Raw genomic sequence first — 27,122 nt, 5'->3', positions numbered from 1 at the left:
AGAAATTCTTTCTCTGGTGGAGACTCTCCTTAGTTTAGACAAAAGCCTGAGGATACAGTGAGCACTTTTCACTGAAACTTTCTAATGTCTTTGCTTAAGAAATGAGGAAATGATTGTTTATTCAGCAATTAGTAAGAGTTTCATGTCTAGACTAGATCTATGCTTTATTTCCAGAAGGCATGAAATAAGTTAACTTTTTTTTTTAAAGTCAGCTAGAGAATGGTGCACAGTATCAGGACTGTAAAAATGGATGAATCAAAAATAGTTTACCAGATTGACTGTGAGAGGTGGCAATCATCTCTGCCTATTAATGGACTATTTTCTAGAGCTTCTTTTCTTTCTACCTCACAACTATTGTGGCTAGTTAATTTAAAATAAACTGCTAAACAGCTATGGTTATGTGGCCTATAGAATGCTGGCTTCCACCCTTTTACATTCTTTTTGAAACGAAAAAGAGACATTTCTGTGGTTTCCTAAGTTACCCTATAAAAGGGTGTCTCAGGCCATCTGACCTGACTTGTCCTTGGAGTGGTCTCTTTTTGAAAATGTATTTAACATCAAGTCGTTGCAGTTTTCTGTGACCTCATATTAAGCTCTTGAAAACTTTTAATGTCCTTCCTAATAATGCTTCCTGTAGAGAACTGACAGCTGTCTTACTTCTCCAAACATAGCTTGCAAAAAACATGAGGAGAAATTACAGATTAAAAATCTTCCAATAGTGAGGCACTTCTGCATTCCTGTTCAAGCATTTTGTGCAGATAAAGTGTGCTTGAACACATGAGAAAGAGGTGGAGGGGGGTTTGTTACTAAATGTGTCAACTGATACGTGTTTGCTTACTGAATTACACTGCAAATGTTTTCCCAGAAGATTACTAAAACAGAAGAAATTTTTCCTTGATACATACCAGTCATATTTTAAAATGTAGGTTGGGTGATATAGTATGCTTAGAAATTTAATGTCGGCATTTAGAATTATTGTTAAAGAATTTGCTCATCACAGGGAAAGAGGGGTGCACAGCTAAAGTCAAATTTAGTGTTCACCAAAAGCAAAACAACAATTTTAAGTCTTTGAATTTTAAGAAAGTGTATAATAATGTCCCTTTTACTCACTATTATGTTTTGGTTGTCTGTGTCTTTCTTCCAGTTTTTTACAGTATCTCCCACAAATAACAAACCAGTAGATTGCAGAGAACTTTGGTATGATTCTGTTTACTCAGAACAGTGATCAGCATTCCCCACAGATGATTAATTCACAGTTGTAGATAGCAAAAAATACAGTTACAGGTGTTAAGGAGTGCAGAGGTGTTTATACATGCTGCATGTCTTGGTTGGGGGTATTTGGTTCTTTATGCTATTCTGAGATGTCAGGTAATCATTTCCTTGGAATGCCACATCAAAATCATCACATCTTTGTCTTCAAAACTGAAGTGATCATATGAGAAGACAAGTTTGGAGAGGTTTTAAAATTTTTTGGCTGATTAAGTAGCTACTCAAGGAAGGATTCTTAGTTTCTTATAGTTCAAAACAAGTGTTCGCTTGCACTTGTACTGTGTTATTTTTGTTTTTCCCATTTCCTGCACACAGTTCCTTTACAATTCTCTAGTTTTCATTCTGTGTGCCAATGAATAATTTCAGATTACATCTTAATTAGTTGTGAGTCATGATGTGAAGTATTGACTTGCGATGTTTTGAATAATAATTTATCAATCTCATTTTTGAATGGAAAATGACTAATGAAAAGGATGGGCCAGCTGGTTGCACTAAGGAGGGTGAGAAGCAGCATTTGGGGATGAAATGCTTCCAGAGCAGGCTCTGCAAAGAATCCGAGTGCTTAACACATTTGATGGGTCCCTAAGAGCCAGACACAGTCGTTTTTCAGTGCCCTTGAGGTCTTGATGTTTTGGAAGTAGATAGCAAAGTTAGAATGTTTCTTTAGTTTGAGCTAACTTGCCAGAATAAAGTTCACTTTTCATTATTGACTGAAAGTGTATCAAATTTTTAGTAAGACCCACGCCTTGCATTTATTCACTCATATTTTAGGATTTAGTCTCATGCTTTGGCCATCAGAAAATCTGTAGCAATGCAGCAAGGAAAAAGCTTTAATTGCCTTGTGATTTACCTAGTTTCTTGAGCAGGGTCTGCAGTCTGTCACCCTCATTGAGGATCTAATGAGATCTGATCCCTGCCTGTCTGCCTTTTAACAGCAGGTGCAAGCCTCAGAACAAGAGGGCATGGTCTGTTAGCAAAATGGCCCACTTTGGTGTCAAGTGTACATCTCACAAATTTCACCCCATCATATGAATGGTGTGGTGCATCTGATTCTGAAAGCCATTTGAAGGACACAGTTTATGTGATTTAATTTATCAAGGTAACTTCTATCAGTGTTTGACTCTTCATACAGAAGTGGGGAAGGAGGAAGTTTATGTAAGTTTTCATATTGTAAAGAAATCTTGAAATGCGTGCCAGAGTTGATGTGTGACAGAACAGTATTTTAATTACACACCTAGAGTGGTAAAGGTACTTAAGCTTTGTTGTTGTTGTTGTTGTTGTGAAACACCTGGCTTACAATTAAGCACTGCTGTTTCACCAGAATTTAGGTTTTTATAGACCACAAATATTGAGTAGTAGCTTTATAAAATAGATTTATTGATACAGTAAATACTGTATCTCTTTACTACTAGTGTCATAGGGAATCTTGACATTATTTAATCTACAGTGGAATCTTGATTGTGTTAGTACAGCCATGGTCTGTAACAGTGTAGTTGTAACTCCTTTCTTTGTATACATACAGCCTCTGTGACTTATGGAGTGTCTCATCAGTGTGAGAATATGCTGCAGTACAATTAGACATTTTGCACAGGATATCTATTACTAGATAAAAGCTAGGGATCAGCAGCTCTGTGAAGATAATGGAACTCTGTTGGGTACTGGCTAAGATCACCTATCTGTGCTTTTCCAGACATGGAGAGTTACGTGCATAGTTGTTGTGTCTGTATTAGGTCCCTTTGTCTGCAGGGCACATGATACTACTGCTGTTCAGTGAAGCTTCTGTAGCTGCAGACTGAGAGCTTGCTCCCTGTTTCCACATGTGTTTGGATACATCTCAGCTTGAACTTGGTCCTGCTTCTAAGTGGCAATGAGTTGATTAGACTCTTCAAGAGTTTTCTGTTGAACGTTAGGTGATTAGTTTAACCCAGGAAGACTCAGCAACTTTGTGCTGTTGATTCCTGCAGAGCTAGTGGGGATGGAACACCATTTATTAAAGCCTAGCTGTTAAATCTCATCAGTCCTCTGTTGGAGGCATAATGCTTGAATGATAACATAAACTATGTTAAGTAGCTGTTGTCCCATGTAAGAAGGAGGAAAATTTTCTTCATGTGACGTGAAAGCTTTGTACCAAATGTAATACTGAAATGCTCTCTGGTTTTGTGCTATAGGAGAACATGAGATAAAATTATAATTGTGATTCACACCTTTATTGCCCAGAGACGTAAGCTTCTACTGCCTGGTTATGACCTTTTGAAATGATGAAAGAATCCAAAACACGATGTCCAGGCATTCATTCAGTAGCCAGAAGAAAAAGATACTTAATGTAAAACACAAATCTGTTTTTCATTCAGCCAACTAACTTTGTCAGCCTTAACTGAATCTTGTTATTTTGGTGTGGAATGAAATTTATTGCTGAACTATTAAGAATATTAAAAAAAAAGTGAAAAACCTGAGCAGCTCTTGCAGTGAAAAGTGAATTACACAATTTTTCATTTAATTTCTTTATTAACTTTGTAATAATAGTCTCCTTTTTTAACACAGAGTTCACTGCAAAGGGAATCTGCAAATATTTTTAGTGCATGTTTTGTTTTAGATAGAAAACAGTAATTTTTCTCCAAATCTAAAGTATATTGTTGCAGTCATATTAATGTCAGATTCTGTTTATTTCGAGTGAAAAATGCTGTATTTTTGCAGGAGTTCACAGCTGGTCATCTTGGGGGTTTTTTCAGTAGGTTAACAGCAATTTTATGAAATACAAAAATCAATCTCACTCCTGTCATTAAAGTCTGCAAGTGTGGAAGGACACAGAAGGAAATTAAGTATGTTTTAGTATGGTCAGCTTTCACGGTAAAACTATCAGTGTTACAGATTGATTTCTTGTGGGAGTTACAGTCACTGGAAAGAGGAAATGATTGTAAAAGAGTAATATTTGTAGCCGGTCAAATGTGGACAAGTTATCTCAAGTTGTAAATCACCAAGTGCTCAGTTAAAAGATGACTCCATCATAGTTTGTGAAAACATTACTTTTGGACTTGTGGTTATTTCTTTAGAGAATGGATATTGAGTTCTTAAACTGGTATTTTGCTTCCCTAATTACTGGAGTACATGACTGAATGTTAAGAAGTAGCATACTTACACTTGAGGTCTGAATTCATATTTGAGTTGTTTCTCAGCTCAATATTATTTGCTAATTTTGTAAAAGTACCAAAGAGTGTCACACTTACTCAGGTGTTCACTTGGGAAAGTTGCCAAACAAGAAAAACAGAATTAAAAAAAAAAATCTCATGAGAACTGCTTTCTGTGTTTGGAGGAAGACAGACTTAGTGTCTTCATGAGAATGCTGCCTGAAATTCAGTGTGGTCTTTGCAGGATTGCACATGACCAGTTTTATAGTGATGTATTGGTGATCAAGGGCTCTTCACATCACATTTGGAGTATTAATTACGTCCTTGTTTGTAATGGAGTGCTCCTTAATGGCAAGAGCCATTTCTCTCCATACTGCTGACTTCTCCTAGGGCTTTGAACATAGTTATTTATTCTTTGCTTGGGTTTACTCATGTGCAGAATTAAGTTTTACATACTTCTTAGTGTTGTTGCAATGCTTAATTAATATTTATAAAGGCTTTTGACATCCTGTGATGAAAGGAGCTCTGCAAGTGTTCAGTAGTGGTATTATTTTATTAGTGAAAATACAGGAGGAGTCAGGAGGATACCAGTTTTTAATTCAGTGAGCAATGGAGTCATTCTGTAACCTTGAGCAGGTCATGCAGTCTCTTGTTTTGTAACATATCCTGGGAAAGCTGTGTTGTGTGGCATGTGTTATTAAATGCCATTCTTCCCTCCCCCAAGCCCATTCCAAGGAGGAAAAAAAGGTAAAAAAGCCCCAAACATACACAACTTTACTGAGCTGCTAAAGGTTGCAGGTATTTCTTAAGGAAATAGATCATTAATGGGGGCAAAGGGTGAGAAGGGAGTGGATGTTAGTTTCGTTTCAGAGTCAACTTGAGAGCTTGAGCATGTGTTACCTAGTCACAGACCAGACTGAATTTTGCCTCTCACAGATCTTTCTCATTTAGGTTCAGCATGCACTGTACTTAACTGCAACTTCACTGTGAAGGGACTGCATGTAATCTTCACTGCATTCCAAGAACTCACTAATCCATGGCACTTAACTGCTAAACAAGTTCTTTTCTTCAGACTGAGTATTGTCTGTATTTGAGCTTCGTGATTGTCAAAATTGATAATCAAATCTTATAGCATCTTGTATTTGGCTCTTGCATAGTAATATAAATCTCAGTCACTTGAGAGGATTTTCCCTCAACTGACAGAGGAAGGTTATGATTACATACTGTCATTAAAATTACAAGATAGCGAGGAACTTTTGAAAAGTATACGTCTGTTTAAGACTTAGCCAGCTAGGTATTTGCCTAATTATATAAGGCACAGTAACATTAAATAGTTATTTGCCATGCTTCACACATGCAAATACAGGGGTTTTATTTCATACACGGTGCTCCATCTGCATTTTACTTGTTGCACAAAACACATAAATGTGGTTTAGAGCAAGGGGGGCTTCTCAATGTTTATTTAAAGTACTTTAGAAGGTAAAAAACTTGCCCAATGAAGTGTGAGGTATAATTGAGTTTAAGTGCTGGTTTATGCACGTGCAGTATGGTGGACTCAGACTGAAAGCACCTGGATCTTTGTCCTGCTTTATTGCAGTCTGGCTGTACAGCTTGTTCCTGGGGGCTTTTTACTTGTCTTTAGTCCTGCCTCAGCTCTCAGCTCAGCTGGCACAAGGATGTAGAGGAATAGGGTTTGTCCCTCCTGAGAATAAACTATGGTTTGTAGTCTTGAAGAGCAGCAATTATTCAAACACCCAAACTTTATATAACCCCAGTAATAAGCCTTAATTTATGGAGCATGCCTAGTAATAATGGAATATCAAGAATTTACCTTGAATATACTGAACATATATGTAGGTAGATTGGTTCCAAGATACAGTAATTTGGCAAGATTTATACAGCATTTTCCAGACCTGCAAAATATGTTACTCGCTTCTGCCTTTAATTTAAATTTCCTGATATGGATCATGACAGTCCTGAAACTTTGTAACTGTGTATTTGCAGCAAGTAACTGAATGAATTTTCTTACCTGTTAAAAATAAATATTGCCTCAGGTAATAAATGGAGTGGAAAATACAAACCTTAATACCTTTGCCAAGAAAATCTGAGCAAGCTGTACAGTGTTGTTTGAACTTCTAATACACTTGAAAAACAACCTTAGCCTTCTGGTTCTTCCACCTTGACCTACAACCAATGAATAATAACTTTGTGTGGAAAGCCTTGTTCTTAACTTTGCACTGATAAAATTAAATACATTCTTCCTTTAGTATTTTGATTTAGTATAATTAAAATAATGACTGCCAGTTTGATAAATGTTATTTTCATTACTACAGTGCCCTGAAGCACTGTGTGTGGAAAATTTTATAATATTACACAGATCTGGAGGTATGTAATATGCTTGTTAGACTATTAACTTGCGTGAAGTGTTTTGGGTCTCATAGCATATAAATGTAGAGTATTTCTTTGGAAACTGAATAAAAGTAAACAATCAGATAGCTTCTAAAATGAAATGTAAATTACACCACTCTGAAACTGTGAGGGTATCCTTATAATATCCCAAGGCAGGTAGAAGTCAGCCACTTCACCATTCAGTGGAAGCTGCCTGTAAGCAGCATGGTTCTGTCTGGGCTTGGTTTGGTGAGGGATTTTTTCCCAGTAATTTAACTGTCACCAAACAGAAACTGCTTAACTGGTACTTCTATTTTAATTCTTTTCTTGATCCCTTCTGAAGTGCCATATCAGGAAAGAAAACCTCCACTGTTTTCAAGTGTGTTAAAAAGTGCAGTAAGTAACACTGTAATCATGTAGTGTTGTCTAATGTTTTCTTTATTTTCACCTTCCCTTATCTGTAGATAGTCTGGATCTTTACCAGAATGTCTTCTAGGTTTTGGGGTTTTTTTGCCTGAGAAACGCAAATATATATAAATGTCAGGCATAATCCACAAAATGTTAAAGTTCAAAATAAACATAACTACTTCTGTTGTTAAAAGTTCTGTATAATCCAGTTTTTTTACTGTCTGTACAGTGTCTGCTGGTACCACAAATGATGCTCTGGCAGAAAATGTTTCGTTTGATTAAACTGTATTACATTTTTTCAGTATTCTTTCTGAAATGTCACATTCTGACATTAAAACAAGTGTCAATTGTTGTGTGTATTGTGGCATAGTTACCATAGCAAATAGATTATTTCCTGCCACTTTTTTTAGTGTTGAAAAACAATTCTTTTCTTGGCATTTAAGATGGAAGTTTGTAATCTAAGAAAGTACAGAGCTGCTTATGTCAAATATATGCTAGTCTAAATTAAAGGCAGACTAGGTTAGCAGGAGTTAGCATTTCCTTTTTAACTGCAGTTAGATTAACAGTAAAAATTTTTTAATAGCATTTCCCATACATACCTACAAGAATGAGCTATTAAGGTGGCAGTAGTACTTGTGCCCCAGTTTGTAACCTGTTCAAAGCTCCAGTAAGGCACTGGCAGTGCTGCCAGTAGAGGTTTGAGGTTGACCTGGTGTGGAGTGTAGTTCATGTAGGGCTTGTTGCTGCAGTCCTTCTGCAGAGGACATATCTGTAATTAGTTTCCTGCTCACTGGACCACTAAGTACAGAGCTGTGTTCTTATTCTGCTCTAAGGTAATACATTTTTTGGAAGAAGTATTCCAGAGCTGCATTGCCAGTCAGTGACACACAGGTGGTTCTGGTCAGCAGTGCAAAGGGCAGTCTGGTGCCCTGTGAGAGTCAGCGCTGGGCTGAGCATGTTCAACATCTCTGTTAATGATGTGATCTGGTGGGATGGAATGAACCCTCCGCACCTTGGCAGGTGATACCAAATGAAGCTTAGAGGTTGACACCTCTGGAGATTAAGGTTGCTGTTCAGTGGAAACACAGTAGGCTGGAGAAAATGGCCTGACAGAAATTTCTTGGAATTTAACAGTTGTAAATGGAAAGTACTACACCTGTGTCAAAACAACACACTGCTGTAGCGTAGGCTGTGCATCCACTGACTAGAAAGTAGCTCTGCAGAAAGAGCACCGGAAGGTCCTGAGAAAGAAAAAGTAGAATGTGAGTCAGCAGGGTGTCCTTGCTCTTAAGAAACCAGCCAAGTGCTGTGCTGTATTAGCAAAGGTATAGCCAGTGGGTCAGGAGAAGGGATTCAACACTTTTAAGTCCATCTTTAAGACAGTGTGTCCAGTTTTGGCTCTCATACAGAAAAGACACTGACATATTAAATGGCTGCTAAGATGGTTAATGTTCTGGAGCAATCTTGCTCAAGGAGAGGCTGAGAAAACTGGATTTGTTCAGCCTTAGAAATAGGAGGCTAAGAGAGTAATGTTAGTGCGGTCTTCAGCTGCCTTATGAAGGGGTATCAAGAGCTAGACACTTTGTAGAGGTGGTGTGCAGTGATAAAATGAGAGAGCAAACAACAAGTTGCAGTAAAGAAATTCTGATTAGGTATCAGGGAGGCAAGTGCAGTGTGTGGAGTGAAAAAGTAGAATAAGTTCTCCACAGTGGTAGCAGTGTCTCTGACTTTGGAGGTAGTCAGAATGTCACTAGGTCCTGAGCAACTTGTTTGATGATCTCTCTGTTTTGGGTCTGGGGTTAGACCAGACTCTGGTTGACTTCTGGAGGTTACTTCAGTCAGAATTATTTGTGATTCTGGTAATGACATCAGTAAGAGTATAATGTATCTAGTGCAGAAAGTTAGTTTAGTTTCAGAAGATGAATTGGTTTTAAAAAACCAAATGAACAAACAAAAAACAGGAAAAAATAAACCCCAACATCAAAAAAACCAATCTGTAAAGGACTATTTAGGGAGAAGATTATGTATCTTTTCTTCTGTTAATTATCAAACAAAAGGATTTGTTTTTCTTCTGGTAGGCAAACCATTTGAGATTATAAAACGGGTAGAATTTGTCTCTTTTAATACAAAGCAACCCTGGCAAATACTTGTGCACACAGCACTTGCAGACTAATAATTAGTCCTTTAACTGACATCTGACACTTTTCCCAGGCAGCCTGAGTTCATTTCAAACCTCATGTTGCATGGCGAGGTAGGACTCTGGGGGTGTTTCTGTCTGCACAGTGAGGGAGGTCAAATCCTCTTTTTGGATGGTGTAGTGAAAAAATGTGTTTCACATACTAAGAAAAGTTTAACAGCAGCTCCCTTAGAGTGGTCATCTGTCCAGGGCTGTGAGTGATTTCTCACTCACACACACACATGCAAAATTGAAGAAATGGAAGGACTTCACTTAATGGAAGTCAGAAATACTTTGCCAGGTTGTCTGTCATCTTACTTGCTGACATTATTATATCAGTAAGAATTGGTTTGAAAGAGTTCATGTTACCACAAGAGATGATTTGTAGTGGAACAGAGATCATGAGGATTGCCAGCTATCTCTTCCCTGTCAAATAACTGACTTGTGTCTCTCTAAGCCTGTAGCAGAGACAGTTCTTTCTTGATTTTATTCTGGTAGCTTTTACCTGGTCCATGTTGTTTGTTACATGTTCATTACTCCATGTGGGTTTTGTGGTGTTCAGAACGACACAGGTATTTTCCTTGGCAAACAACCACAGATAATGCAGCTTTCTGCACATGGGAGTAGTTTTTAGAGGAAAGTAAAGCTTTTTGATAATCTCATAAAAACTTAAAGTCCTGAATAGAGCTTTGTCTTGCTGAGGGGATGTTCTGATATGATACATTACAGGGCATCTTGATTACAGGTAAATTTCTAACCTAATGTTTTGCCACTCTTGGGCTATTTTTACCACATTTCACAGTTGTCTAAACACACTTTACCTGTGTGTTTGGTATGCATGAGTGCGCATGCTAGGAAATACTAATTACAGATCTGCAAGAGCTCTGAAGTGTTTGAAGACTGAAATAGGGGAGAAAACTTGCTCAGTTCTTCCATTCTAGAACTTTGGCTATAGCTCTCCATTTTCTTAAAGCTTTCCTTTTTATCAACTGGCTAATATTTCCAAACTTTAGATTGTATCTGAAAGTCAGTTTAAAAAAAAAATCTATATTAAAAAAAATACATAAATTCTACAGCTGGAAAGAGTAATTCTGCTTAAAGGGGTGCAAGCAAGAAATACAGACTATTTTAAAAAATTAATTTTGATTTTTTTTTTTAACATATTCCAAGGTTTTCTTATTAACAGGAGACTCTTAAGACTGAAATTGATCCCCTTCCTCTTCAGATAATATTTTCACCCCTTCAGTTGCTGAAGAACTGAGGGGAAAAAACCTCATTTTTTTGAGCATTTGTTGTTGTACTGTAGGGCTTATACCATCCAGTTCTTTAAAGTTGTTTTCTCTCTATTAAATAAATCATTGCCCATATGTATCTGCATAGAATACACCACAAAGAAATAATTTCAGTCTGTTAACAAATGTAATAACAGTTTATAAGGAGTATTTCTTTAGAAAAGCATTCTTTTAGCCAAGTCAGTTTGCTGGTGTTTTAAAGTTGGTTATTTTCTACAGCAGCGTCAAATTATTGATGTTGCACTGCGATAAAGGCATATCAGCTGTGCCAGATACACTATTTAAAGTACGCAACTTTCTTGTTGTGACACTGTTTTGGTTTTTGGCCAAAGACAAGAAAAAACAGCTTAGTCTTAAGTCCTTGAAGAGGAACTATAGGAAAAGAATAATCTTTTGAAAATGCTGCTTTACAGAGCACTCTAAAAACACATTTTCTAAAGTATTTGTATTTAATACTTGGTGAGTATATATTGTGTGTGTATAAAGTCCACAGCTTTCCCTGGGAGAGAGAGATGGCAGGCTTTTGTCTTTCATATGGTGTATATACTGTTTACACATGTTGCAAATATGAAAGTCCTTATTTTGTACTCTACCAAAGGGCTGAGCTCTGCTATCTTGATTTCATTCACATTCAGAAAGTGTGGGACAATCATCCTTTTACTAAATGGTCAATTTTGAACTGCACAGTTTTTCCCTTACCATCAGTATTGCAGTTGTTCAGTGGTGCTGTGAACCTCAGTCTCATTTCAAGCAAACAAGTAATCTTTCTTTTTTCCCGTCCTTGAAGTTTTTATACCCTGGATCTTCAGGAATGCTATTCTGAAAGATCAGGTTTTTTTCCTTATAAACATCAGAAGTAGTTTGTCCTAAAGTAATTTCATACTCCATTTTTGTCAGTTCAGCCTAAAGACTGACTTTTGAAATGGCTTTCTCCTGTATAACCAGGTTTTGTATGCCTTATGCCTGTCTAGTCTATGCATGCAAGCATTGCCTAACGAGAAAGAAGGCTGTGATGTTGAGTATTTTAACATTTTTTTAATAAAATGAATTAATCCCATTTTGACTCTTTTGATCAGCAAGATCATAACTCTTTATTTACATGGCTTAGTCTAGTGGAAGTAATTTTACCTTTAGGAATGTAGGGTCTGTCAGCCCTGGGATTTATTCCATGCTGTGTTAGGCCTTGCTTCTGTTTGATGTTCTCTTTAAATGCACTGGAGCACACTTGCATGTTTGGACACGCCATGCTCTGTTCATGCTGTTGAAATAATGGAGCATGTCTGTTAAGTGGGATATGCTAAATGCAAGTGAAGTAAAATTGTAAGAATTTCTATGCTCCAGTTGTGGTGCATTTAGTTTTGCTTCATTTTTAGTCTCTTGTGTCAAGTTTCCTGACATGATTTTAAAGCTTTTTGTCCACCTTGAGCATTTCAAGCTGTAGTCTGCCAGTGTTCATTGCTGCAGCAAGAAGGGCTTGCATGTGAAAGAAGTTATTTGGGAGTTTGTACTATGCCTTTTCTTCATTGCTCATGACCCTTGAGCAAGTTCTACTCAGCTTACACTTTTTAGTTCATTACTGTGACTTGAATTTGCTTCCCATACTACTCAGCTGACTTCCAGAGAAAGTCCAAGCAAATGAAGGTCAGGGACAGAGCTTGACGAAGAGAATTAAAGTGGAATAAAAACCACTTGCCAGTGGCAGCACAAGGTATTCATGAAACAGCACTGTTGAAGACATTTTACTTTTCTGTAAGACATTTTGTTCTTGTAGAGATTGAGAGGAACTTCTGTCTTGGAAGTTGCACCTGGACTTGAGCTTGTTATAAAAGTGTTTTGCAACAAATTTGAGACACCAGTGTGTGTGATACCTAATTCTGCTGGTATCCAGGATGTATAATTTATCAAAATACTGAGAAAACTTTCAGATATGTTGAGAAGCTAGGGGCTTGTAGTTAGAGTTTACTGGAAATTCTTCTTTCTTCAAATCTTGACTAAAGTTGGATACCTTATTGTAGATTAAATTTCTGGTTTTATCACATTTTGAGTCTGTCTGTCTGTTTCCAGAAGACTCGACATATATTTGTGGTCTGATATTTTGCATCACTAGAGGCCTATCCATAAGAAAGAGTTACTAATAGCTCAAGTTTTGCTTCAAGGTGACAGTGCTCTGTGCATGCAAATCATTCTCTGAATATGGTGAAGGCCTTTGGCTCTGTCTGCTTATGCCTTGAGGGAAGATTCAACAGTTGTTAAGGTAACCTGGTAGCTAGACAGACAAAAGGTTGTTCTGATAAAAGTGCTACTGGTCCTGCAAGTGCAGTGTTAAAGTCCCACGTGTTCTGAAAGAAGATGTACGAGTTGGCTCACAATTTGGAAGCAGGTTTGTAAATCACCCTATGCTTATTACAACACAGACAGCAGGGTGCACCTGTAGAAGTTTAGTGTCACTCCTGTGCCACAGTGTAGCTAACTCAAGTTGGCTGTACTGCGGTGAGATAAAGTGTGAGGTCAGGAGGAGGGAAGGTGACTCACAGCTCTGCTATCTGTGCACATCTTCGCCTATCAGCAACTTCCAGACTCTCATACTATTGTCCTGCAGTCTTGCAGAAGGAACTGGGAGTTGCAGGCTTTAAAGTGCCGCTCTGAGTATTTTCATTTCTTACATTTCGCTTAGATTTTTTTGTGCAATTTTAGTTTGAGGGTGACCTTACAGGACTGTGGGGTTTGTGTAGACTAATGCTCTGTGTGAGGCTTTATCTCTGCCGATCAAAGTGTGTTGGCAGCAGATAGGACGTTTGCAGCGTGTAGGACGTCATCTCGTCTGTTCAGTTCAGTTCGTGACAGCAAGAGCTTTGAAGGCAACTTCTGTCTTCTACCTGTGCCATAAACCCATAATGTTGTCAGAACAACTCTTTAAAATAGAATTTTCTGGGAAAATGAGTATTAGAATTTCATGGAAAATTAACAATTTCCAAAACAGGTAAATTGCTTTGAGGGAAAATACATTTCTTGAATGTCTATTTTTTTTCTTTTCCTGAAATGGATGTTTCAGTAACATGGACTTCACAAGTGTTTTCTGTTACATCTCTAGTTAACTACTGTAAAAAAACTTCTTTTCTCTAAAATGATTGCTTTTGACTTAGCCAGAAGTAGTTGTTATAAGAACTTAGATAATGTGTAATGCATCATAGCTACTGGGTTTGTTTGGGATTTTTATAATGAAAAAACATTTTGGGTTACAACTTAGAGTTTCTCATCATTTGTAAGATGTTAATATGCCTTACTCTAAATGCTTGGAATTAAAATTTGTAATTGGCTTTTAAAATAATTTTCAATAATGTTGATTCTAAGATTTTGTGGGAAATACTGAAGTGCAATTAGGTCACATTTTTAGATCAACACATGCTTTCTTGGAAAACAGTGGAGTAAAAAGCTGGCTGCTGATTGCTATTTAGCAGACTTCCTCTTCAGGGCTGTGGTGTGTCCGTGTTCCCATTACAGTGTGGTGCTAACAAAACCCGGAACCACACCCCATTGTATTACTCTAAATTCACTCTGCTTGTACTTGATGGGTTTTCTCCTCCTGTTGATCTCCTCAGTGTAGGCAGCTGGTTGCTTCAGTGTATGTGATGAACACCACAGTTTTCATCAGGCCAGAAAGAACTATCTTTTGGCTAATGAGAAGTTCATAGCCAGCATGATCTCTGGAATGAATTGAGGAGGTGATTGAAAGCTTTGTTTCTGTTAGGTTTTTCAGAACACTTAACATTACAAGTGAAACTTGTGTTAAACAAGCGTCTTGCATCCAGCTGAAGAGGAAAATCATTGATCATAAAACAAAAGTTAGTGAAATGCATCTAGGAGTGGAATTGGGAAGATATCACATGTGATATCCAAAATAACAATAAGATATTTAACCCTCTAATTCAGTGAACTTTCACCATGGTTGTACATTGCTTGAATGTCTGTAGCATGTATTCTTGCTCTGTCATTTGGAAAGTGTTACTTCACATTTCCAACATGTTAGTGAGGTTTCACTTAGTGCTTTGTCAGGAACTCTGTGGTCTTGTACATGTGGTGTAGCCCAACTGTTCAGATAGGTCCCTTCCACCTCAGCAGGACTTACATGAACTGAAGCCTAAAAAAAGTTTTGGTTAATAAAGTAAACTAAGTATTGGTTGCTGCTATGTTGTTGTTGTTGTTGGGGATGTGCCAAATGGAATATTAAATGTGCACCTCTTCTAAAAGAGCAGAAGGGGAGGTTGTCATGCAAAGCAAAGAGCAGCCTTAGTCCACATAGATCAAAAAACAAGGCGGCAGCAATAGCAATCGCCATGTCCTAAATTTACCACAAAGGCAGACCATTGCTAGGTGATTACTTTCAGGCTATGGATCTTTTGTCCTTGGATCCTTTTAGTGTTGCATGTCATTGTGAGCCATAGCTTCAGCTGTGATTGTGAATGTGACTCTTTTCTTATTCTTTTCTATTCCCTGCTCTTCTGCTCACAAAAGTAAGAAAAGTGCTTTTAAGTAGAAGGCTGCCTATGTGCCAAGCAGTTACTGGAAGTCATTTTGTATTTTGATCCTACCATTTTTCGGCAGCTCTTTTAAAACTTTCAAACTTCTTTTTAAGCATTTGCCTGCTGCAAGAAAGTTTTTTGGAAATAGTGTACTTTTAACTTGCGCTGCAGCCCAAAAGGTATACAAAGCTTGACAGTACAAAAGTAATAAACATAATTTGAAGTCAAAGCAACTTTGAATGATGAGGGTGTCACAGGGGAGCCTTTTCATATGGCTTACAATCTATGGCTCAAAGAAAATAAAAAATTCTCTCTCAATGCTATGACAGACAGTGCAAAGTTCACTAAGCTCCCCACTGCTTCACTGAAAAATTGTGTAGTAATTGCATTTGTCATTAAGAGAGTTCTTGGAAGTCCTCGATCAGGAAGCTGCTAATACATAGCATCTCAAAATATTTTTGTAGGAATCAGTTGTGTAAATGTCTCTTTGCACACTGGCTTGGGAGTACTTAGTGAAAATGAAAACAAAGATACTACCTTTACTGTATAAATGCAATTAAAGAAAAAGTCTGAATGACGTGACAGCAAAGCCAACTCAACTCTTAAGTTTTTTAGACTGTGGTAAAGAGACCTTTGGTTTAGGCATAAATACAATAAAGAGTTCAATAGTATTATAAACTCCAGTTTTGTTTGTAATGCTGTTCTGGTTTTTACAAAATTTTCTTCTGAAAGGTTGTGGATTATACTTGTTAGTTGGTTCCCATTTGTAGAGTCTCTGATCCTACTCCTCATCTGTCAGATCACCTTTTTACATTAATAATCTTTGTCTTAACCTTTCCCTGTAAAAAGAAATTACTCCAAGAAAGCTGGAAACTTGGCCTTTAAATTTATTTTTAAGGAGGTGAAGAGAACTGGTTAACAAAAATGTGATTCACCATAGAAACAGCTCAGCCAATAGTATTATGCAGTAAATTAACTATTCCATGGTACTTTCATATTTGATACAGAGCATAGCAACAAGTAATAGCTTGACAACAATAGCAGCTGCATATATTTTTTTTCCTTTTTTTGAAAGAATGTTCTTGTGGGAAAAAATAGATTCCCTGGAAAGTAATTTATATTACAAGTTTCATCACAAAAATTCTGTGGGTGGGTACAATAGCCTAGAAATTAAATTAGAGATTTGTATAATAAATGATAGGTTTGATTTGATGTGACACTTCTAGTCTCTTACGAGTGACATAGCTACAGGCAATTGAATAATCTCTTCCCCTTGTGAAGATAAATGTTATATCATACCAAACCATCTTACATTAAATTACAACTTCCCCCCTGGTTTTTTTTCAACCATATGAAAAGATTCATGAGACTCTTCGTTAAATAATAGCATGACCCAATTATAAGGGTACTTTGGCCAAAATGTCTTGAAGATATTTTCTGCTATCAGGCATGTGATTAATTTATATAGGGAACTGCCATAACAGACTTCATCTGAATAAAGGAATTTTCCTTCATGCAGCATGTGGCATGGTTGTGGCCATACTGAGCTAGAAGGTGCTTTTCTTATCTCAATTCAATTGAAACCCTCAAATGGAAATCAAGTATGATAAGAGGAATCTGGTAGCTTGACTGCCTTTCTTGCAGGGAAAATGTTTATAGTATGTGTGGCTCTGATACAACTTGATTGTGCTCAAACCATTGTTTGTCGTGTTTTGACAGAGAGAAGGAGCAAGAAAGGGAAGAACAGTTAATGGAAGACAAGAAAAGGAAGAAAGAGGATAAGAAAAAGAAAGACTCTGCTCAGAAGGTGGGTTTTGATGTTTGAATTCTTTTATCCAGCTGAAACATAAATAGTATTGATAGTAATAAGATGTTAAATTGTTAGTATTTGAACTTGCATCTAAATACTTTGTGGAAGGGAGTAAAAAGATGGAGGCAGACTCTTCTCCATGGTGCCCAGTGGCTAGGCGTTGTGAACATACTGAAAGTCTACTCAATCATAAAAAAACTCCTTTTTTGTGTGTGCATGTGACTGGGCAACCACTGGAACAGGTTTCCCAGGGAGGCTGTGGTGCCTCTGTCTTTGAAGATGCTCAAAACTGAGTGGGATGTGGCCCTGTGCTATCTAGTTTTGATGATTTTGTTTCGAATTGAGGAGACTCATGGGGCCAGGTGGGGGACAGGGGTGGGAACAGTGGATTAGAAGCTGTCCCTTCCAACCTCAATGATGCTGTGAAACTGAGAGCTCAAGGCTTTACTGTCTTTCAGTAGTCTGGTTTTGAGTTGCTTCAGTAACAGATCTAATGAAAGATCAGATGTATACTCTGTAAGATTCTGTGGCTTTCTGCTGAGAATAGACAGCACCAACTTCAGTTAAATTTTGGCTTATGCAGGGTCATTTTTAATTTGGCTTTTTCACCAATTTGAGTCTGTCAGTTTAAATTAGTGCAGATAAATGTTTGTGTTTCAGTTATCTTCTTCCAGTTGATACATTCCCAAATAACAGTGCAAAAGAGCAGCAGCTACAGGATGAGGTCTCTCCAGTGTCTTTTTGCCTCAGAGTTGGTGCTATTTAATGTTCAAGTGCAAAAAGTCTGTGTAGGAACCAGGAGTAGCACACCCTTATGAATAAAGAGTAGAGCTTGAGGATTATGTGCTGAAACAATTGTTCTGTCTGGATCATCTGAAACTTAAATTATTTTTTTTTTTAATCACTTAGTGGTTACAAGCAAGTTCACATCTTAAATATACCTGTGGTTGGTGTCCAGGGGGCTGTTTGGTAGCTTGTCAGTAGGTTGAGCTTTATTCCATCTTAGCATTCACTGTAGCTGCTCCCACCCTGCCAGTGCTCATAGGTTGCCCACAGAGAGATGACAGCTGTAAATCTGAGACACTGTCACATATTTTCAGCTTTTGAATTTTAGACAAAAACAATCACAAAACCAGATCATTATGATTAGGGGAGAGAGGCAGCATAGGCAGAGGGTTTTTTGTTGGGTTTTTTCATCTAAAGCAGTTAGTATTTATTATGTAGAATTCATCAAAGATTCAGTAAAATGGTTTTTTTCCAAGTAGACAAGTTACTAATTTACTAAACATGTCTACTGTTGACTATAGTAAACTTACCAGCATTATGAGATTGTATTTATGAATATTTTCCCCTTTTTCTTTTGTAGTGAGCCACCAGGGTCAATTAAGTGTGTAACAGAATTTTTACCTGTTACAGAAGAAGATGTAATTTGATGCATACAGGGTTTTTCATAAGTGTAACTTCACATAAGTGAAGTTGAAAATTGTTCTCTGGCTTGGTACAGACACATTTGTAGTACAGATGCATTTTTATTGTCTTTGAGACTTTGGGATAATGTATGACTGGGAAGTTACAATGCTGAAGATTTTGTATTTCAGTGAATGTTCCACTTTGCATATTGCAGTTATCATCTTTGCAAAGTAAATGATGCCATAGCAATTCAGTGCAGTTTGTCTTTTTATTCTTTACTGTACAAAGGAGTTCTGGCTTGGTTAGTTTCAACAATAAATGCTTTTTACTTGTGCTTTCATTATTCTATACTGTTGCTCTGTGCTTTCCAGAATTATGGACTAGTTCAGCAATTTCTTTTAAGAATAGGTGTCATAGAACCTGACACATGATGATCTTTAGGGTTTTTTCATTATTGTGTAGTGGAACTCATGATGGACAGGTTCAAAAAATGCTACAATACACATGATTCCAGAGAATATACCAGCGATGTGTTTGTCGCTGCTGTAGTTAGAAATCTGCTGTGGTGAAACAATGTAGGATACAGCAAAACCCATACTGAGTATGTTGGCCAGCATGAATGTCCATTTCAGTCATTAACTTCTCATTGCAGTCAGTGGATTTCCTTTATAGGTGTTGCTGGGACTTTTTGTAATTGTGGAAATGAATCCAGTAAGGTTTAGAATTACTTCTCCTTGGAAGAGATATTATGGGAAAGGTGAAATGGGAAGAGAGACAGATCACTCTGTTTACTTCAGGCCCCAACAGTCCCCTGTAAGGATTTTCTCAAAGAAGGAGCCTTTGTTACACTGTAACTACAATACTTCACCTCCAAAATCAGAGAACTGTAATGCTAAAGCACATGTTTATTTGTGCTCTGGAAACCCATGTTTGGGATGAGGAGGAGGGTTGAATACTTAAAATCATAGTGAGTGAAGTAATGATTGTTTCTTCCAGGGACTTCTGCATCAGGCAAAGTTATTACAGGAGTTGTAGTACTTCTGGAAACTTTGTATATATCTATGTGTATATATAACTAGGAGTAGGACTTAGACTTGTTCATCAGTTGATTATTTTCATTCAACAGCAAATTCTGTTCTTGTGCTAATATATTAAGGTTGTGATTTAGTACAACCTGTTCAATGTTTGTTTTGAGCTTCTTAAAACTGTACTTACATTCTTCCTCTTAATTTGCAGGTCACAGATCAAAAAACCAAAGGTAAGAATCTTTGATCCTAAGGAGTACTTTTATTGACTTGAGCCAAGATTCAGGTATTTATCAAAACTGTTCAAAAAGGAAGAGGACTTAAGATGAAATACTGAATATGAGTATTCAGAAGAAATGAAAGTTGAGGTGATTAAAACTGAGAACCTACAACTATTCTGTTGATCTTTTGTCAGCATCAAAATACTTGAAGAAAGAATGAGGACTGTGGATAAGTTAGCTGAAGTAGTCAGTTTGCTGTTTTACAAAGGTTTTAGACAAGTAACCAAAGACTGAAACCACCTTCATAAAGGGAATGAAAGACAGCAAAAGTACTGATTATATTGAAATATCAAAATGAATGAAAATCACTTGGGTTTGGAAACTTAAATTCAGGCACATAAATGTCCAATAAGGAAGGCAGGACTGATGAGTGAGCATCTTGAAAGTTGAACTGAGCTGATGTAAAAATATATTTAATCTTGTTTTTGTATCAGTTGTCAATAAATTGTGTGGGGAAATTGTCATTATTGAAAGAAAAGGACTAATATGGTAACTTGCTTTTATGGCTAAGAACACCTTTTTGGGGGTTGGGCAATGAAGTCTGTATAGAGAAACTGGAAAACTCTTACAAAAATAAAATGTGGAGAGCAATGCTTTCGTGTTGCCAGAGAGAGACCTACTTGTGCTGATCTCACATTTGTAAGAGTTTTACTGATGATGCTTAGTTCATCTAGAGTCTCCTAAACAAATTTTGTGCTCATGTTAGCTCCTCATGGATTTGTGGTTTTCCTCTCCAATACATAATAGTCCTCAGGAGCAGCTTGTCTTTGCTTATGGGGAAACCTGGTGACCAGTGGGGGAACCTTAAGAGAGCCAAATACAATTTCTCTATGTAGAAGTGCCTTTTGGATTAGAGTCAGCTATTACTGCCTTACTTAAGAGCAGCAAGGAGAACTCATTTTCTTAACTGTGAATCCAAGAGGAATTGGGTTATTTCCCCTCTTTTTGTTTGTTTAGGCAGTGGCTGTGTAGCCTAGTAAACAGGTGAAAACTTGGGTTGTGATTTCAAATCTCCCATGAAGATGGTGCATAACAACCCAAAAGTCACTTGAAGATCAGGAAGGTGGAGCCAGTTATATTTGACTGCTTGTATTTTAAAATGAATGGTCTATTTGCCGGTATATTATTTGCCAGCTTTACATTTACAAGAAATTTTGAGCTTAGAACAAAGTACTTGATGGGGGCTGAGTTTCGTCCTGGTCTGCAGAGTTGTGCATGGAAGCAAAAGGTCTGCTGCTACTGCTTACTCCTGCTTCTTTAATTAAATTGTTCTTGGGTGTTGAGAAGGTGGAAGCTGCACAGTGTTTCAGAGAAAAATAATAAAAGCAAAGAGTCACAGCGAGTTTTTGCAGCTGACACAGGTTTAAGTGGGAAAACTTCTGATTTTCATCCTTCCTGTTTTTCAGTGCCCGAAGTGACGAAACCAAGTTTAAGCCAACCAGTGGCTGCCAGCCCAATTGGCAACTCTCCATCGCCACCAGTCAATGGTGGCAACAATGCCAAAAGGGTGGCAGTGCCGAACGGACAACCGCCAAGCGCCGCCCGCTACATGCCTCGGGAGGTGCCGCCGCGATTCCGTTGCCAGCAGGACCACAAAGTGTTACTGAAACGTGGGCAGCCCCCTCCGCCATCCTGCATGCTCCTCGGGGGTGGAGCAGGGCCTCCCTCCCCAGCAGCACCAGGAGCAAACCCAAACAACGCACAAACAGTGACAGGAGCACTGCTGCAGAGCGACAGTGGGACTGCAACAGGCGAGTGATGGTGATAAATGATATTAAATGAGTGTGTTGGTGCATGGCAGAAAAGGGATGGCTGAAATTGTGCAGAAGCGTGTCATTATGTAACAAAACTCCTGAGGATTGCTTTTGGAGAGCTTCTGCTGTTTCAGTGTGCAGGCTTCTGTTGGCAGCAGTGGATATAATTTTTACTACTAGATGGAACAAGAAGGAGGTTTAATTTTTTTCAAGTATGTTTTGAGTGGTTTTAATTGGTTGCTGAAATGCTCTGCAGCAAGTTAAACAGAATGCGTAAATAAACAGCATTTTATGGTTGTCACCGAGTAGTTCTTAATGGCTCTTAGGTTGCTTTGACATGAATTTCCTGTCTTGTCACATTTTTGTATCATCTGGTAAAACAGACATGTAGATGCTGGGTCTGTAAAGGGCAGGTGTCTGTCACATCTTGTCTGGATGAAACAGAACGATGACCTATTGCTCCTGACTTTTTTTTGTAGTAATCTTGTTTGTTTTCTTCTTAGATAAGCCTTTTCGTGCAAGTGGCAACTGTTCTGTTTTTACTTTCCCATTTATTTTGTATTCCAGAACGTAAATTGATTTTAGGATTATTGGTTTTATGAGCATAGGGAAGTTATAGCTGCTCCTGAATTTTTTAGACCCTTGGTGAATTGCAGTACTTGTAATATTTCTTCTTAAATTATAATAGAACAAACAAAATTCCGTTCAAGATACCTGCCTTCTGAAGAAAGACTTCAGTGACCTGGAAAGTCAAGGACAACTTCAGTTCTAACAATAAGGATATTTAAAAAAGAAATATTTAACAGTTGAAACTCAAAAAGAAGAAGATAATAGTACCAGTATGTCTGAGTTCATCTTTGAAAATCATGTCAGATCAATGGCATGGTGATTTTATCACCGTCTTGGAAATCATAAACATTTTTAAGTCTGTGTGGTTTGGAATTGAAAACAGAGACTTGTACAGAATCAGATAAGATAGATGGGATGGCTGTCCTTATTGAAAAGGATTCTAGGAAAATTAATAATTCTATTTTGGGGTTTCACTACTTGAATTCATTTGTAGAAAATCCCTGTTTGACAGATTATTTATCTTTGATAATCACTATTTAATAAAGGAGAAAGTGAATGTCAAACTGCAGTAGGAAAAATTTAACTAATCAGTTTGAAAACAGATGTCTTGAACTGAACTGATTTTGATAAAACACCTGAAACAAAACATGCCCAAAAGTCTATTGTTCCTATATAAAATCCTAGCACTGGTATGCCTTTACAGTTATTGTAGTAATAACTGGCTAATAAGAATTTGTGGTAGTGAAGCATTCTAAAAATTTTCAACACTTCTCATGAGCAGCATTTTTTTGCTGTTGGATGTACTGTATGGGGACCATTTTGAAGTATTTGAGAGGCTCCTTAAGTTCTGTGCAATTATTTGACACCTAATACTTGTTTTCCTGAGGCTGAAATTTGCTATTATAAATTCTCATATTTTTGCACTTTGTTTAATGGTACATTAACAACCAAGATGTTACATGGCTTTATTAGCCAGTAGTTAGTTGCATTATCCTGATCTAAGTCAGGAGTGCCAAGAAACATATGGGTTCTTGAGATCTGCCTCACTCCATCCATTTTTCTTCACCATAACAGGTAACTGGGCTGGGGAGCTGACTTGTATTAAAATTATATCAGGTTGAGTTTTAAAGCTAATTTCAGTCTGGATTATTTTACCCATTCACCTAACTGTATATCAGTGAGAACATATGTGCTAGCATGTGAGAGTAGGTATGCCAGAGGAGTGGGAATGAGCAGCTGGACAAAGGAAACACCAGTGCTGTCCTTAGGTGCTCCATCCAAGTGCTTGTGGAAGTGTGGTGCTGTTATCTGCCTTGTACATCATTTATCCCACCTCAGATCTGGCTGTTGACAAACTGAACACCAGTTTGGGCCCAGTTCAGTCGAGCATATAGGCCCTGAGACTGTAGTTAATCCATGCCACATGACAGAAAACAAAAGCAGGTTCCCAGAGGGGAAGGTAATGCAGCTTACCTACTTGTTCACGTTCTTATATTCACCAGATGGTCATAGGTGGTGTGGGTGAGGATTTAATATTAAAAGGCAACACGAAATCCTTCTTCAGATGGACCTTTTTCTACCAGGATTGAAATCCTTCTGGCAAAACTAGTGTCATCTGAAAGATGACACCAAGTATACTATTGTCTCATACCAATACAGGGGATTGAGATGATGGGGGTTCTGTGCAATTCTTCCAATACCAGTGACAATTCAGGATATACAAGACAGTTTTGGATGACAAGGTTTGAATTTTATTGGTAAAAGTCTTTCAATAGTTAGGATTATTGGCACTGTCAAATATAGCAAGGGAAAGCTGGTTTCATAAAACAGTCTATTAAATTGTGTTTTAGCATGCTATGTGTAAGCAATCACCCCAATCTTAATACTTTTAGAATGTCTTCACAGAAATTAAATGCTCTGTTAAAGTCACTGATTTGAACATCTTGCCAAGTTCATAGCTGCCTGTGCATCATTCATTGGCTGAACCATTTCTGAGTTCAAAAGACAGTTAACCTTGCAGTCTTTTGAGCTTGTCTTTGTCTGTCCTCCTTAAGCTCTTCCTGTGATCTGTCTAATCAGAAGGTTTTTTAATTGGAAGAAAAAAGGGTTAGTCTGTGCTAAAAAGACTGACGGATAAAAATATCGGTGGAGTCATACTTCCTTGCTATTGTTCAGTTTGCATTTGAGGTTAAAGCAACAGAAGGAACAGAATGTACTTGGGAACTGCTTGATCTTTTGGATCTTGGTGGCTGAGGTTTATTGGGTGAAGACAAGCCACTGTTCATCAATATTCAAAGCCTACAAGGGAGTTCCTGCTGTAAAGTCTGGATCTTTATTGGTGGGCCTCAGTAAAGGGGGATCTGGAAGGCATTCACTGGATGTTCATTGTTTAAGCTGATGAACTGAAGCCTCAGACAGGCACTGAAAGCTGATCTTATCTTCTATTGAAAGTATTAGCAACCAGAAGTTGTGATCTTTATTTTGGAATATATAACATGGGAATTGAGGCTGGGAGGGGAGTTATCCAGTTTTTTAAGCTGTTTGCCTTATTTTCATGGAAGCTGTCATATGAGCTGGTAGTAACAGTACATGCTCAGTTATAAATTCTGCTGCAGCGGTTACTATGGAGTTTATGCACTGCAAAATAAGTGGGATAACTGGTGTCAAAAATCTGATATTCTGTGCTTGTAAATAATACTGATTATTAATGATCTTCTTGGGTGTTTTGGGTTTTTTTTTCTTTTAGATTCAGCAATTGGAGGTGCTGCTGCTTCAAATTATGCAAATTCCACTTGGGGTCCTGGAGCCTCCTCCAACAGCGGCACCAACGCCAACCCAACTCACATCTGGGACAAGGTGATTGTAGACGGGTCTGACATGGAAGAGTGGCCTTGTATTGCCAGCAAAGATGCTGAGTCTTCTTCCGAAAACACCACCGATAACAACAGTGCCTCGAACCCTGGCTTGGAGAAGAACGCTCTGCCAGGAAGCACCACTAGTAACAAAGGAAAAGGAAGCCAGTGCCAGTCTGGAAGCGCTGGAAACGAATGTAATCTTGGGGCCTGGAAATCTGATCCCAAGGCTAAATCTGTTCAATCTTCCAACCCTGCTGCCGAGAGTAACAATGGACTAGGGAATTGGAGGAACTTGAGTGGACAAGATAGAATCAGTCCCGGTTCTGGCTTCAGCAACTTTAACCCAAATAGCAACCCATCTGCTTGGCCGGCACTGGTTCAAGAGGGCAATTCTAGGAAAGGAACTCTGGAATCTGATAGTGGTAGCTCCAATGCACAGATTAGCACAGTAGGTCAGACCTCTAGGGAACAGCAGTCAAAGATGGAAAATGCGGGTGTTAACTTTGTCTCTGGCAGAGAACAGGCTCAAATTCATAACACTGATGGACCAAAAAATGGAAACACTAACTCCTTGAACTTAAGTTCACCAAACCCTATGGAGAATAAGGGAATGCCCTTTGAAATGGGCTTGGGGAACCCTTCCAGGAGCACTGACACCCCTTCTCAAAGCACTGGAGAAAGAAAGACTGGGAGTGTTGGATCTTGGAGTACAGCTAGGGGGTCTTCTGGAACTGACACAGTCTCTGGGCAGAGCAATTCTGGAAACCATGGGAACAATGGAAAGGATAGAGAGGACTCCTGGAAAGGAGCTTCTGTTCAAAAACCTAATGGGTCAAGAAGTGATTCTTGGGATAACAATAACCGGTCTACGGGTGGTGGGTCTTGGAACTTTGGCCCTCAGCATGCAAATGAAAGCAAATGGGGTGAAGGGAACAAATTAACATCTGGGGTCTCTCAGGGAGAATGGAAACAGCTGTCTGGGTCTGATGAACTCAAGATTGGAGAGTGGAGTGGTCCAAACCAACCAAATTCTAGCACTGGAGCATGGGACAATCAAAAAGGCCACCCTCTTCCTGAAAACCAAGGCAATTCCCAGGCTCCCTGTTGGGGAAGATCTTCCAGCTCTGCAGGAAGTGAGGTTGGAGGTCAAAGCACTGGAAGCAACCACAAAGCAGGAAGCAGCGACAGTCACAATTCTGGACGCCGATCATACAGGCCTACGCATCCCGATTGCCAGGCAGTCTTGCAGACTTTGCTGAGCAGGACTGACCTGGACCCCCGAGTGCTTTCAAACACCGGCTGGGGCCAGACTCAAATCAAGCAAGATACCGTGTGGGATATCGAAGAGATGCCACGGCCCGAGGGGAAGTCTGATAAAGGAACTGAGGGGTGGGAGAGCTCTGCCACACAGACAAAGAACTCAGGGGGCTGGGGCGATGTACCCAGCCAAAGCAATCAAAACAAGTCTGGATGGGGTGAGCTCTCGACCCCAACGGAGTGGAAGGATCCCAAAAATACTGGAGGATGGAATGACTATAAGAATTCCAATTCTTCTAATTGGGGAGGAGGAAGGCAAGAAGAAAAATCATCTTCCTCTTGGAATGACAGCTCTAGTAAGGATCAGGGGTGGGGTGGACGGCAAACTAATCAAGGATGGTCTTCTGGCAAGAACGGTTGGGGAGAGGAAGTTGACCAAACAAAAAACAGCAACTGGGAAAGTGCAGGAAATAAGCCAGTGTCTGGTTGGGGTGAAGGTGGGCAAAATGAGATTGGAACTTGGGGTAACGGTGCAAATACGAGCTCTGCTTCAAAGGGTGGATGGGACGATTGTAAAAGAACTTCAACGTGGAATGAGACGGGTCGACAGCCCAACTCCTGGAACAAGCAGCAGCAACAGCACCAGCAGCAGCAGCAGGAGTCTTCTGGTTCCTGGGGTCCACCGCCCCAAACTCCGAGTAATGGGCGACCTCCAAACCCAAACTGGAACAGCGGACCACAGCCAGCTGCCCCCAAAGAGGAGGAGCCTAGTGGCTGGGAAGAACCTTCTCCACAGTCAATCAGTCGGAAAATGGATATTGATGATGGCACTTCAGCGTGGGGAGATCCTAGCAGTTACAACTACAAGAATGTGAATCTGTGGGACAAGAACTCACAAGGAGGACAGGCCCCACGGGAGCAGAGCCTGCCTACTCCGATGACTAGCAAATCACAAGCATCAGGTACTAGTCTCGTTCTTTCT

At 38.7% G+C, this 27,122-nt stretch overlaps 1 protein-coding gene across 14 annotated transcripts in view; it reads left to right on the top strand.

Annotated features, from left to right (window-relative positions):
• Positions 1-27,122, top strand: part of TNRC6B (trinucleotide repeat containing adaptor 6B) — a 132,538-nt gene that overhangs the window by 63,389 nt on the left and 42,027 nt on the right. For all 14 annotated transcript variants that reach the window (XM_085048699.1, XM_085048695.1, XM_085048694.1 and 11 more), the window contains 4 exons: positions 16,898-16,985; positions 19,635-19,656; positions 21,111-21,455; positions 24,775-27,102. In XM_085048699.1, the coding sequence (XP_084904825.1) occupies positions 16,898-16,985; positions 19,635-19,656; positions 21,111-21,455; positions 24,775-27,102 (2,783 nt within the window). The remainder of the gene's footprint in view (positions 1-16,897; positions 16,986-19,634; positions 19,657-21,110; positions 21,456-24,774; positions 27,103-27,122) is intronic.

Source organism: Lichenostomus cassidix, chromosome 1Aa (genome assembly GCF_008360975.1).
Source record: "Lichenostomus cassidix isolate B80296 chromosome 1Aa, HeHo_3.0, whole genome shotgun sequence".
Lineage (NCBI taxonomy): Eukaryota > Metazoa > Chordata > Aves > Passeriformes > Meliphagidae > Lichenostomus > Lichenostomus cassidix.
Note: the sequence above shows the minus strand (reverse complement) of the source record. Positions and strands in the feature narration are given on the sequence as shown.